The 13,073-nt window shown below is 41.7% G+C and overlaps 1 protein-coding gene across 5 annotated transcripts in view; it reads left to right on the forward strand.

Annotated features, from left to right (window-relative positions):
• Positions 1–12,027, forward strand: part of LOC136361730 (ubiquitin-conjugating enzyme E2 E1) — a 46,075-nt gene extending 34,048 nt beyond the window's left edge. For 4 of the 5 annotated variants that reach the window (XM_066319848.1, XM_066319863.1, XM_066319870.1 and 1 more), the window contains 3 exons: positions 2,448–2,580; positions 10,013–10,160; positions 11,084–12,027. In XM_066319848.1, the coding sequence (XP_066175945.1) occupies positions 2,448–2,580; positions 10,013–10,160; positions 11,084–11,181 (379 nt within the window). In that variant the 3' untranslated portion in view covers positions 11,182–12,027. The remainder of the gene's footprint in view (positions 1–2,447; positions 2,581–10,012; positions 10,161–11,083) is intronic. The other variant, XR_010743681.1, reaches the window with a different exon arrangement.
• The last annotated feature ends 1,046 nt before the right edge of the window (positions 12,028–13,073 follow it).

The following is a 13,073-nucleotide window of genomic DNA, read 5'->3' on the forward strand; positions in this document are numbered from 1 at the left end:
AAAGTTGGACATGCATAGCTATTTTACTCTGTTAATTGAATTATGAAAAGCTTAAAAGGAAAGCTTAGAACATCATTGTTAAAGCCTACTGATGTCTTACAAAGATGTTGCACTCTTAATATGGCAGTATATTACTCGTGTGCAGCGATAGTTCTAATTAGAAACCTAATAGGATACAAGAGATTTCTAAGACTATTACTAATGATAATGTTTTTTAAGTCTCTGGCATTTTATTATTGACAGTCCTTTGGGCTGAAGCTGGAAATAAAATGTGAAACGTTGAAATATTTCTTATTGGTTCAGAGGGCTGTACTCCGTGCTAATCGCACATCTCATTTCTCGAGTGTGCTGAAGTGCTCTCCGTCGGCAGTTCTGGTGATACAAATTCCAACAGTAAATCGGTGCTAGCGAAGTTCAAGTACCTGTTCCCGTTCAGTAGCTCCACCTTTAGGGGAGGGAAGGAGGAGGGGATGATTGCCGGCGCAACTTGCAGTAATGACAGTGTGTCAGTAGGTTGCTAATAGGTACATAAAGAGGCGATTCCTTAGAGCAGTGACTAAGGGTGCCCCAGAGAGTCCTTTTCAGTAAGTTTGCACAGTTAAGTTGGTGTCTTTCCAGAGGCAAAGCTTCCCATCGAAATACAACACTTTTCCAATCTAATGCACAAGCGGTAGCTGGAGAGTACTGAGTGCCCAAATATATGGACCTGCATAGGACAGGGACAAGTCATTACGGTGGAGTGGGATGCCAGGATGGAATGGCTTTTACTTTAATTTAATACTGATCTTTAGCTGTGCGGGGTTTTGTGTTCTGAAGAGAAAAATCTTTCCCTTGTGGCTGGTGCATCATTTGCAGATAATCTGTCTTCCTTTACTGCCTTCTTACATTCTTTCCTTTTCCTAGAAGCATGCTTTTAATCATAACTTCACGATTGTTGAAATATCTAGCACCAACATACTATGAAATCTTATTATTAGGTTAATCTGGGGGTAAAAAAAAGTTAAGTTTGATAACAGAATTAATTCCCTTTCCTGATTCCCCTGGTGTCAAGAACATATTCACCAGAACTGGGGAGAGCAGGGGGGAAAAAGTCTCTGATCACTGTTGTTATTGTGACAATTTATGTTCTTGCAATTGTATTTCTGTTTGTGACATTGTCATTAACACTTAGTGATTATTCTGGTTCCCTGCATGTTAATCAAATGCATATTGTCATGTGCATATTGAATTTATTGTATTGCCTTCTCTCTGAAGTAATACTGCTCAGTGATTATTATAATATGAAAAGAGCCTGGTTTTTACCGTCTGTCTTAGAGGAGCCTTGTTAAAAGAAGGAGGAAAGAACAGCAAGGCTAGTTTTCATTGTATTAGGAATGTTAAGATCCATCCCCTTCAGAACAAGGGGAGAAGAGATTTCTGAAGCCATGGTACATCCATGAAGGAAAAAGCTGTGTCAGCAACCCCCGTTATGCAAAAGGTTTTTGCAGCTCTGGCATCTTATGAATACTGCCATAGCAGTACAGAAGGGAAGAGGCAGCAAAGGAGTCCTATACCATTAACAGCTTTCTAGGTTGAGCTGTGCTTAGAAATACTCAGTGACATATAGCACACTACCGAGTACAAGTGTCTGAGGATATCAGTAAAACTAATTTTACCAAGGAGGCATTTGATCTCTGCAACACCTTTAGTTTTTACTGCTTGTAGTGAGCTGCTGGCAGGTTAGGCAGAATCTCAAATAAGCAGAGCTAATTTGAGAAAGTGCTGTTTTAATTTGACACAGTGATTTTAATTCCTCCTAAAAAAAGCAGTTCTACAATGTAAGCAGTATCAACATGGTAAGATCATGTGGCCTCATCTTAGAAATCAGTGCAGCAAAATGATAAAAGTGTAGAAAATTTTGACGTTTCAGAGTGTCATCATTAATTTGGCTTCCTTCAATTATACTATGAGCCTTTGTTTAACAATAATGCAGGATCTATTTTAATTTTAAAGAACACACAAGACTAATAAAATTAACATTAATCCTGAATTTGTTTAGTATAGTCTTCAATGTGGTACAGTTTTATTAAGACTGAGATGGAAGAGCCTTTTCTGAAATACGGTAAGAAATTGTTCCTTGAAACTTAGCTCTTGTACTGTATTGATAGTGTAGTACTTTAGGAGTAGTTCTGGGCAATGCTGCTCTTGCAGCTGTCAAGTGAAAGAAGATGGAAGCTATATTCCACCTCTAGTTTCTCAGCTTTGCTAAACAGTCTGGGACACTGATAAGTTCAGGTGTGATCTCTGAGTGTTTGAAAGCAATTAATCTTCTTTAATCCTATCTCTACTTTGGATGGTATATGAAGAGTAACACTGAAATATTTCTTCCATATCGTACTTGAAGAATGTATGAAGTTGTATTTGAGCTGTGGTAGTATTTCTAAATTATTTTGTTTTTCGTCTCTTAGTGCTGGCCCCAAAGGTGATAACATCTATGAATGGAGATCAACCATTCTAGGACCTCCAGGTTCAGTGTATGAGGGAGGTGTTTTCTTCCTTGACATCACATTTACACCAGAATATCCCTTCAAGCCTCCAAAGGTAAGAGACCCATAGCTAACATCTTAAGTCATGAGTGCTAAACATGAGTAGCCTGCAGTGTTAATGGAACACAGACCATTTGAAATCCGCTCTTCTAAGAGCAAATTTAAGCTCATTTTAGACATTACAGGTGTTTCTGTTAAGTAATGTTAACAGCTTTTCCAGTCCTCTTGATAGTTATTTTAGAGCTTGTTTTCTTTCTTTCTGCCTCTGTTTATAAGAAGTCCTAAGAATTTAGTGCAAGCATTGAGACAGGACTGAGAAACTGAGAAGTAAACAATCTTGAGAAGAGGAGAAACGAAACAAATACTTATTTCTCAAGCAACTTGAGTACTGTAAACATAAGTTACATGTGTTTTGGTCACCAAAGTAGTATTTAATTTTTGAGTTTTGTTGGACACATGTGTTGTTCACCTATTTGTACAGTAGCAAACTTTCTGTAGGTGCATTATATTTGTGAAGCTCTTACATTCCAGTGTTGTTGTGTTCCAGTGCTCTAAGGCAAATACCAGTGCAAGTGAATGTTATCTGGTGGTTCCAATATGTGGCCACAGGAAAAGTGTTGGGTTACAAGAGGTGCTTGTGTATACACTTGGTGTTTGTCTTGTATCTGAAGGCATTTATGTGTGTGTTTAACTTTCTACTTAAAAGTTGTTTCATTGATGAGATAAATGCCAATGACTGCACCATCTTTCAGACTTTGATCTTGTCTGCAGTGGAAAGGGCTTCTTCAAGCCATCAGTCCATCTCCACAGAGCAGTGCTAATTGCTTACACAAGACAAATTAATACAAGCTTGCCAAATTAAGGAAACTGTTTGCCTGTTCTTGCTTACATAACTTCAGGGTTTCTGGTAGTACCAACAGGTCTTTAAATTCTACCTCTAAGATAGGGCTCCAGTTCACAAACAGCATGGTCTACCTTGGGATGTCCCTAGTGCTTTTCTGCTGGGATCTGTCCATGTTTTTTGGAAATTCTCTGGCAGCACAGATGGTTCTCATGTCAGAATTTAATTCAATTTAGAGTGGGTTTTTTGTTTGTTTTTGTGAGGTTTTGTTTTTGTTTAATTTGTTGAATAATTTGTCCAACCAACTGTTTGCAGTTTATTATGTTGTGAGCCCAGGAAGCATTTAAAGAGGGATCTTTTGCTTTTCCATGTGTGCTTTTTTACACCTTTGCTTTCTGTGCTACAAGTCAGAAGCATTTATCAGCCCAGGCTTGTTCAGACTCATCATAGAATCCTGGAATGGTTTGGGCTGGAAGGGGCCTTAAAGATCATCTAGTTCCAACCTCCTTACTGTAGGGAAGGTATGCGTTCCACTAGACCATGTTGTTCAAAGCCCTATCCAATATGGCCTTGAAAATTTCCAGGGAGAGAGCATCCACAACTTTTCTGAGCAACCTGTTCCAGCCTCACCACTCTCACAATAAGGGATTTCCTTCTAATAGTTCATCTAAATTAACCCTTTTTCATTTTAAGGCCATGACTCCTTGTCCATGCCCTTGTAAAAAGTCCCTCTCCAGCTCTCCTCTCCCTTTAGGTATTGGAAGACTGCTCCAAGTTCTCTCTGGAACCTTCTCTTCTCCAGACTGAACAAGCCCAACTCTCTCAACCTCTCTTCATAGGAGAGGTGCTCCAGCCTTTTGATTGTCTTGATGGCCTTCTTCTGACCTCAGTCCAACAGGTCCTTGTCCTTCTGATGTTGGGGCCCCAGAGCTGGATGCAGTGCTCCAGGTGGGGTCTCACAAGTGGTTGTGATTACCAAATGCAGGTGCAAGTGATGCCTTGGGAAGGCTGACCCGAAACAGACTGGACAGAGCTAGAGAATAAAGTAGATATTTATTGAAAGGCCTTTAGGGTACACCTTGGGCAGGACAGGAGCCTGACCAGGGCTACACCCAAGGTAGTCACAAGATGTAGCCAAGACCACCCAAGGTGGTCACAAAATGGATGACTGGTCACAAGGTCCTGCACTTTTATAAGTTTTGGTCCATTTGCTTATTGGGGCCCAATTGTCCTGACACAGCCTCAGGTCATGAGCTCTCATTCTTCTTGTTTCTCTCTTCAGCCCACTGTTGTTTATGCTTTTGGGCCTGAAAATTGTACTCATTGTCCTTGGTCTTCAGCAGGAAAAGGATTTGTTTTGTCTACCTAGTCTGTGAAGAGAGGTTAGTAGCACTTAAGATGAGACTCAGAACTACACACCTAGGCAGCACAGAATCTGAAATACATGAAAGCTAAAACTTAAGGCATCACAAGGACCTTGCAGATGGCCTTGTTTAACTTCATGAGTTCACAGGCCAACCTCTCTATGTTCCTCCTAGGCTACCTGTCCTTGCTTCCACTTTCTGTAGAGTTCCTTTGTGTGTTTGAATTTTTACAGGAGCTCCTTGTTCCCCCATGCAGGCCCTTTCCCTTTCTCTGACAGATGCATCCCATCAGCACCCAGCAGACAAGGTTTCCCAAAGCAAGTCCCATGGTCTAAGTAGCCAGACTGTGGCATCAGTCCCGTAACCATTTGTTGGTTTGCTAGATCTGACTAGCCCTTTCGAACCCTTTCCCTTTGACCAGGAGAATTGATGAAAAAACTACCCATGCTCCAGAGTCCTTTTCCTGTTACTCTCAGGACTGCCTTATTTGGCTTTAGTATCTTTTCTGATATGATGGGTGTTTCCAATCTCAGTGCAGCAAAGTGGTTCTGCAGGGACGCCTCAGTCTTTGGGGGAAAGTCTCTTCCTGCAGGTCCTTGCTGTGGCAAGCTTCCATTCTTCTGCGTTATTGACCCCCCTCTCTTCTCTGTGTGCTGGTGGGAACTTCTTCTTCTTGTGGCTGTTTGGCTGTAGGCTGTGGGTCCAGTGCAGTTTGGAACCAGCTGTCTAACTCCTCCTCAGCAGCCCTGATGCCACACAGGCTTCTCACTGCCTCTTACAGTTCAGCCAGCTGCTGCAGGAGTGCCTCCACAGGAGCAACAAGTTCTGCAGGCAGGTCTGCTGGCTGTCCTGCCCAGGAGAAGGGTCTCAGCACTGCCTGCAGTCTAAAGCCCACTCTGTAGCCTCTCCCTTCAGCAGCTCCATCTGAGTAGAAGTATCTGTCACTGACAGGGTACATGATGCAAGTGCCCCAGCCAGAGTTGCAGCCCTTGCTCTCAGATGTGTTCCCACCATGCTGCTTCGAGGGTCAAGTAGGATGACTTGCAAGACCATACTGTAACTACCAGAGCTACTGAGACAGCCCTATATGCCAAGTTCCCTGATGCAGAACCAAATAAACAGTTATGTCATTCCAGCTCAGCCCTGCTTTCTGCTCGGTGCTTCCAACTGAGATCCCTTTGTCTTTATCTTTGGATCTAAACCCTCACCCGGGTGAAAAGGTGGGATTAAAACACCAAACAGATAGGCACCACTTACTGAGGCCTTAAAAGATGGGTTTAGTGGAAATTCACTGTATTGTAGCAGTTTCATTTAAATGGAGTCTTTATCTAGCAAAATCCAAGTTAGTTTCCAAACCACGTGTATGCGTGGAAGTAAAATACGTGTAGCTTCAGTCTCTTTGGGATGGTATATAGGAGAAAGCATGGTGGTGCTATAATAGAACACACTTTTTCTACTTGGGCACTTCAGGTTGAAATGAAGAGCCTTCCTTTGAGAACCAAAGCTCCTCCTGTATTAAAATCTACACTAGTGTTAATCAATGGTAGTGTGGAAAATATGATTATCGTATCACTCCTGTTTTATTCCTGCTGTTTTGTTGATTCCAGACTGTCCAACCACTTGCAGTAGAGAGTAAATATTGTCTGTGTTTAAGTGGTAGGCTAATATAATTACAGTGGCCTTCCTATAAATGCGTTTTAGGACAAGAAATGAAATACCAGCTAGTTGAAACAAAACCCGGTGTATATTTGGTGATAAGCACTCACAGAACAGTAGAGTGTCACTTTAAAATAGAACAGAATGTCATTTTAAAAGCCTTGATCTCTGAACAGTTGAAGCTCTGTAAGGAAAAAGGGCTAGTAATTCTTGACTCTTCTTTGGTAAGCCCTGTAAGACCAGTGGAAGAAAACCTCCATGAGTCTTTGGTAACTCCTGTGCGGAGAGTTCCTGCTGTGGTGGGCTGCCCAATGGTGAAGTGGCTGTAGTTGAACACATTTCATAACCTGAAAATGAAATGTCATTAAAGGATTTACTTTCTTAAATAAAATTAGGTGAAAATGGTTATCCTGGCAAGCTTCCAAGCCTTTAGGAGTATGTGTGAGAGAAGGTGTTGAGGCATAAACACTGACAAACGCTGTGTGGTTGATGAGCATCTTAGAGATGTGTGATGAAGGATATACAGGTGTAGCTTTAAGGACCGCGTCTAGCTCCAAATGAGAGTTTCCTTCAATATGTTGGAGTAAATGTTTTTGGAGAGGATGTTGCTGTAGGAGAGCCAAAAGACTCTGCTAGAAGTGATATATAGATTCCTGTGAGGATATTAAGAGGGACTGCGCTACTGTGCTTGAGGTTGGAGAAATGAAAGATCTTAAAATTAGACTTGGAAATGCATTGCATGGTACAAGGAACTTCAGTGGGAGAAATCTGATAACGAGGACAGATACTCTCTTTCATGTCCTAAATATGCATAATGGAGTACTTTTGCATTTAATTGCACATTCTATACAACACCTTGAAAATGTTAGTGTTAATCCGTTCTCTGCTTTTTATGTTTTCTCCTTCTGTGTGGGTTGCCTGTGTTTCAGATAGCAAATGAATCAGGCACGTGCTGGGTATGCCTGGATTTAGGAGAATCCAATAAACAAGTATAATTAGAATTTAAGAGTTTTGTATTTGTGCTGTTACAATGGACATTTTCTCAAGAGTTACATTATAGTTGGGTTAGATTTCATTTACTGAGGTGAAAACAGTAGCTTGTGTTGACCTGGTGTGTGTGCTGTGATCATTTGTATTAATAACCTATAACCACTTCCTTCCACCCACTCCTATTCTGCTGCTAGTGTAAATTAACCTCTGCTATCACTTCAGGGTAAGGTTGAGATTAGCCTCTTTTATGTCTTTTCAAAAGCTGTGCTTAACTCCAGGTAGTTACTACATTAATGTAATCTCAGGTGGGACATTTCCAAAGGATTGATACACTATATTTTTCTGCTATTCCACATGCTGTTCTCTTCACTACCTTCTAAGTAACTCAGTTTCTTTTGATTTTGGTCTGAATGTACTAGGTTTATGTGAGACTTTTTTTTCCTCTTTAGAGTGTAATAAGCATTTACTTTAAATATTTTTGTTTGCTTTCAAGTGAGCCTCCAATTTCTCCCTCTTCCAGTTCCATTTGGTTTCCCCGCACTGCTGGCTTTTGTGTCATCAGCAAAAATTGTAAATGGCAAACAGCTGGACTACATGTGTCTGACACTATCCTAGTTCTGGGTTGCTGCTAAAGTGAAAACAAATTTAGATTTTTTTTCCACAGAGCTTGGTAGAGTTCCTTTAACTGGAGAAAACTGCTTTTAGTGCCGTGGATAAATCCATTTAGGATTATATGTTAAGGTGTGTTAAGGAACTTGCAGGCTGTTCTGCAAGTATATAGGAGCCTTCTTTCGTTTTCACTTTCCCCTCCTTCATGAAAAATAATTTTAAAATAATTCTTACTCTTAAAGGCAAGCAGCATTCATGCTTTGTTACCAGTTATTAGTCAACTAGACTGAGAGACCATCTACAGAGTATTTAGCTTTTGTGCTGAGAATCAGGGTTAACAATTTTCCGTCTTTACAAATTAGAACTGTTGACCTATGCTAATTTGGCCCTTATTGTATCAACTTGGAAATACTCCATGCTTCCCCTTCTGGAAGTATTTTAACTGTCAAAATTGTTGCCTCGCTTACAGTTAGAAACCTTTTTGGAAGGAGACCAAAGGTGCAGGTCAAACACAGAAATACTGAGCAAGCAGCAGGGCTGGGCTGAGGGCTGCTCAGGAACCCAGGGCAGAGCTGTTGCCAGCAACTGCAAATGCCACGAACGTGGTTTGCCCTGAGCAGTGTGGGTTGGGGCAGGTACAGCGGAGACAGATCCGCCCTCTGCTCAGGCTGCTGCACGTGGACTTCCACATGACTGCAGGGAGTAATTGCTGCCTTTCCTCCCAAGATTAGATGACACGGGAAACAAAGGTCATTAAGGTTTCTTGTCTGCTATACCTCTAAGGCTCCCTAGGTAGAAAGCATCAGGAGTTTTTGGTTTTGAAGTGGCAGCTTGTTGCAGAAGGTGTGGGAGGGTAACACATCTCTGCTCTCTTGCAGTCATTTTGCTGTTTCCCCCATAATGTGCAGACGTGCAGGGATTTGGGGTTTCCTTTGTTTGCTTCCTGTTTGAATCCAAATTCCAAGCAGCTCACAAGAAATAAAGCATAAAATCTCCCCAAGCATGCAGTGTGGGTGTCTCCTGTGTGACAAGTAACCGCTTTTGCAAGTCCAAAAATAGCCCATGTGCTCTGTGCATTGGGAGCATTCTTGGAAACACTGCATGGATTCAGTGCATGGGGACATGCCGGTCACCAGGGTTCTGTAGCTGTGTCACCCCAGCCCATGCCTGCTCCCCAAGCCTGTGAGAGTGAGGGTCACAGGCAAAATTTTTGCTTCAGAAAAGCAATAGAAAAAATGAGGATTGACTGGCAAGTTTTATGTGTGGGCTGGTCTCATCTCGAGAGAAAGCACTAGTGTGTTCTTGCCATACTGCATGCTTACCAAGTGTGTTTTGCAAATACTCCTGTGACCTATAAACAGACAGTAGAATTTCTAGGTGTGGATAGCTGACAAATTTTGAGGATTTAGGACTTGAACCCACCAACCTTTATTTATATGCATAATCCTAATCTGTGCACATTGCACCAAATTTGTTGTTGCTGTTCAGTGAGTCAGGGTAAGGTCTCTCGGCAGGTCCCGTGGTGTTCTGAGAATGACTCCTGGTGCTTGTGTTTCCCTTTCAGATAACTTCTGTGGCAAGCTGCCTAGCTGGTCACATCATGAAAACAAATAAATCTAACTAACTACCCCCATTGCTAAGCCTCTTAGAAGTGATGGAAGCTGTCATTCCAAGTTCCTTGGCCTGTCTGGAGGATTTTACAAATCCTTGGGAGTCCAGGAGAAAAATGGCTGGTGTTAAGGACCTGGCTCCTTTTGTCACTAAGAACAAAAATTAATTTTAAAAAAAGGCGAAAAAAATAAAATTAAACCCACCACAACCTGGATTTTGCATTAACCGTAGAGGTTGGCTCCTGAGACTTTCTCATTTGTGTTCTAAATCCGGCTCTTCTTTGTTTCCGCCGCGAGAGGGCGGCGGCGGCCCGGGGAGCCCGGCGCGGGTCAGCGCGCTGCGCTCCCTCGCTCGGAGCTCCTGTCCTGTCCCTCCGCACAGCCGGCGGCACGCCCGCTCACACCCCTCTCTTGCAGGTAACGTTCCGGACAAGGATCTACCACTGTAACATTAACAGCCAAGGCGTCATCTGCCTGGACATTTTAAAGGACAACTGGAGTCCAGCGTTAACCATTTCTAAAGTTCTCCTCTCCATCTGCTCCCTCCTCACAGACTGTAACCCCGGTAAGTTCACCTGTCGCCTTGCATTCCTCTCAGCCCTTAAATAACGTGGCCCTCCTCATTCCACTGGTATGGCCGGCTGAGCTCATGCCTCCGGTGGAGCACATTCCCCTCTCTAGGGCAGTCAGAGAGGGCCTGGAGGTGCTGGAGGGGAGATACACCTTACCAGCCTGCTGTTCACTACTCCTCAGGCTGACCCATGGGGAAACAAGCCATCCTCCTGCACATGAAAACTCTTTCTCCTTCCAAACCCAGTCTTCACTGGTCTGTAAGGCTACAGTAATTCAGTAACAGAGCTTGAAGAGCCACAAACAGTCCTAAAAACGGGGGGTTGATATTTTACTTTCCATCATCCATTTAAAAAAGTGACCAACTATGCCACAAGTGGTCATCACTGCTGCTCTAACCTACCTGTTGTCCACACAAGTTAAGAGGAACATGTCTTCATTTCCAAAGTAATTTTATAGGTTGCATTTTTATATGTCTAAAGAGGAGAGAAAGACCAGATTTCACAGTGTACTAAATTTGTTGTACTGGACCCCGTCTTGAGATTTTTATCTTTCCTAGAAGGCAGCGCTACATTGCTACAAGTACACTTAGCATGAGTATCTCAGGCACCCTTAGAAGGAATAAAATAAACCTGAAATGCGTGAATTGGTGCAAACTGTCAGTAATGCAAAATATGATTGATTGTTGTGTCTTAAACCTCTTAAAACTTTATTGGCATTTCACTCTATTAAATTACAGATTAGTACATCACCATAAATACACAAAATCAGAGAAGATACAGATCAACTCAGCATGTCTAGGTTGTTACAGTGTACCTTAACCTGTGTGTTTGCCCTGTATGAAATTCACACTTCAGCTTTGTTTAAAAGTTTTTATTTGGTATCTTGTCTGAAATAAGCGGTGTGTTTCCTTTTCAGCTGACCCCCTGGTTGGAAGCATTGCGACTCAGTACATGACTAACAGAGCAGAGCATGACAGAATGGCCAGACAATGGACCAAAAGATATGCTACATAAATTGGATTTTCGTCAAACTCTTACATTATTTGTCTGTGATGGAAAGAGCTGCTTATGATTTTGAAGGGGTGGGGGGAGGGAGGGTGCTGGTAAAGAGTAGGGTATTTCTATAACAGATTTTATTCAGTCTTTTATTTCCTAAGATTTTGTTGTTGTAACTTAAGGTATCTTGCTACAGTAGACAGCTAGGATTTGGAATAGCATACTTTAAGACTGTAATTAGTTCAGCAATATTAGCTCACATATAGTACCGAGAAGAATGTAAACTTCTTAGACTTCTTTGGTTTTCAGTTTGCTTGCAATATGTAAAAGATTAAAACAGCTTAATTTTGTACAGGTACATAGGTTGACATTTATGTAAAAGTCCTTTCAAGACTCTACACACTGTTTTTGCTTTTTGTTTGTTTGGGTTTGAGGGATTTATTTTGTTCTGGGTTGAGGTTTGTTTTTTTTTTAGGTTTTTTCTTTTTTTTTTTTTTTTTTTTGTAAAAAGATATTGGGATTGTTTTTCCCTATGGAGGGCACATTGGTATTTAACAAATCCTTTTAAAAGACTGTCATCTCATGATCTGTGATATGGAGAGGTGGATATATGGCCTCATATATGAAATGAGAAGTAGTTAATGTATTATTTTATAAGCCAATCTATCTTTGTGAAAAGAATAAAGGGTTTAATCAGGACTTACAGTAACCTGTAGTGAAATACCTTAAGCTGTTTAACTGTAAGGTGTGGAATAGGAGTCACTCAGTGGATTGGTTGTATGTTGTGGGCTACTTAAGTCTGCATTTGTTACTGTGCTAATAAAAAGATGTTTAAAAAAAAAAAAAAAAAGAAGAAGAAAATATTTCTGCTTAGTCCCTTGCTTTGTCATTTTGCCAGAACAGTGTCTCTGTATGCTTTGGAGGATTTATGCTGTGGTTAAGGACAAGGGAGATTTGCAGGTGAGTGCAGTGACTGCTGCTATTTTAGGAAGACAGTTCTAGACAACCATACAATGAATGACAGCATAAGGCCTTCACAACTGTTTACTAAGTGTTGTGCAGGAACCTGGCCATGAGGAGGTAACTTCCCACAGATTCCACGATAGTTACATTTCAGCTTAAGTTTTCACAGCGTTGCCTCTGCAGGACTGGCAGGTTGTTTGAAAGTACAAGCATAGAAGTGTAAGCTGTCTGGAAGGGAAAGAGGCAAGAAATAAAAGACCACTTCTGATGGAGTGGTCTATTCACACTTGGAAGAGAAGGAATCATGTCCGGGGAAGGTAGCAGACAACACTGTAAAGGAGTATCTGTAGATCCTTTAATTACCTATAAAGATTATCTCCTAGAGACATGGTGTTTACATTGAGGCGTGTAGCAAGAGGGCAGTTAGTTGTGGATATGGCATTTCTGACCACTCCCTTAAGGTAAAGGCCGGAAGCACAGATTCATTTTCACATGGCAAGTGCTTCACCTTTCAACATTCTTGTGAGTGCTGGGTGGTCATCTGTGCTCTCAGATTTGGTGTGGTACTTTAAAATAAATTCTGTATGCGTTTCATTTACGTGCTTCTCTTCCTGTCTAGATACAGAGCAAATCTAACTTGGTCCAAAGTAATCTGTTCATTAGAGGTCTCCTTTCTTTTACTGGGTGCCTGTGGGTAGTAGCACCTCACCCTCATCAGCTGAACTTCTGTCATTTGACACAGTGCATGTTTTGGTGTATGAGCTCCCTCAGCTGTTTGTGTGTTTGATATATAGCTACATCACACTAGGAGCACCTCTGGTAATCTTTCCCTCTCCTCCCTCCACTGAGTAAAGAGTAAATGGCTTAATCTCAGTAGGTCTTTGCCAGCTTCTTGCTTTGTGCCACCAGGACATGTCAAATTAACTGTTGTAAGTGGTGGGGTGACT

This window comes from Sylvia atricapilla, chromosome 1 (assembly GCF_009819655.1).
Source record: "Sylvia atricapilla isolate bSylAtr1 chromosome 1, bSylAtr1.pri, whole genome shotgun sequence".
Lineage (NCBI taxonomy): Eukaryota > Metazoa > Chordata > Aves > Passeriformes > Sylviidae > Sylvia > Sylvia atricapilla.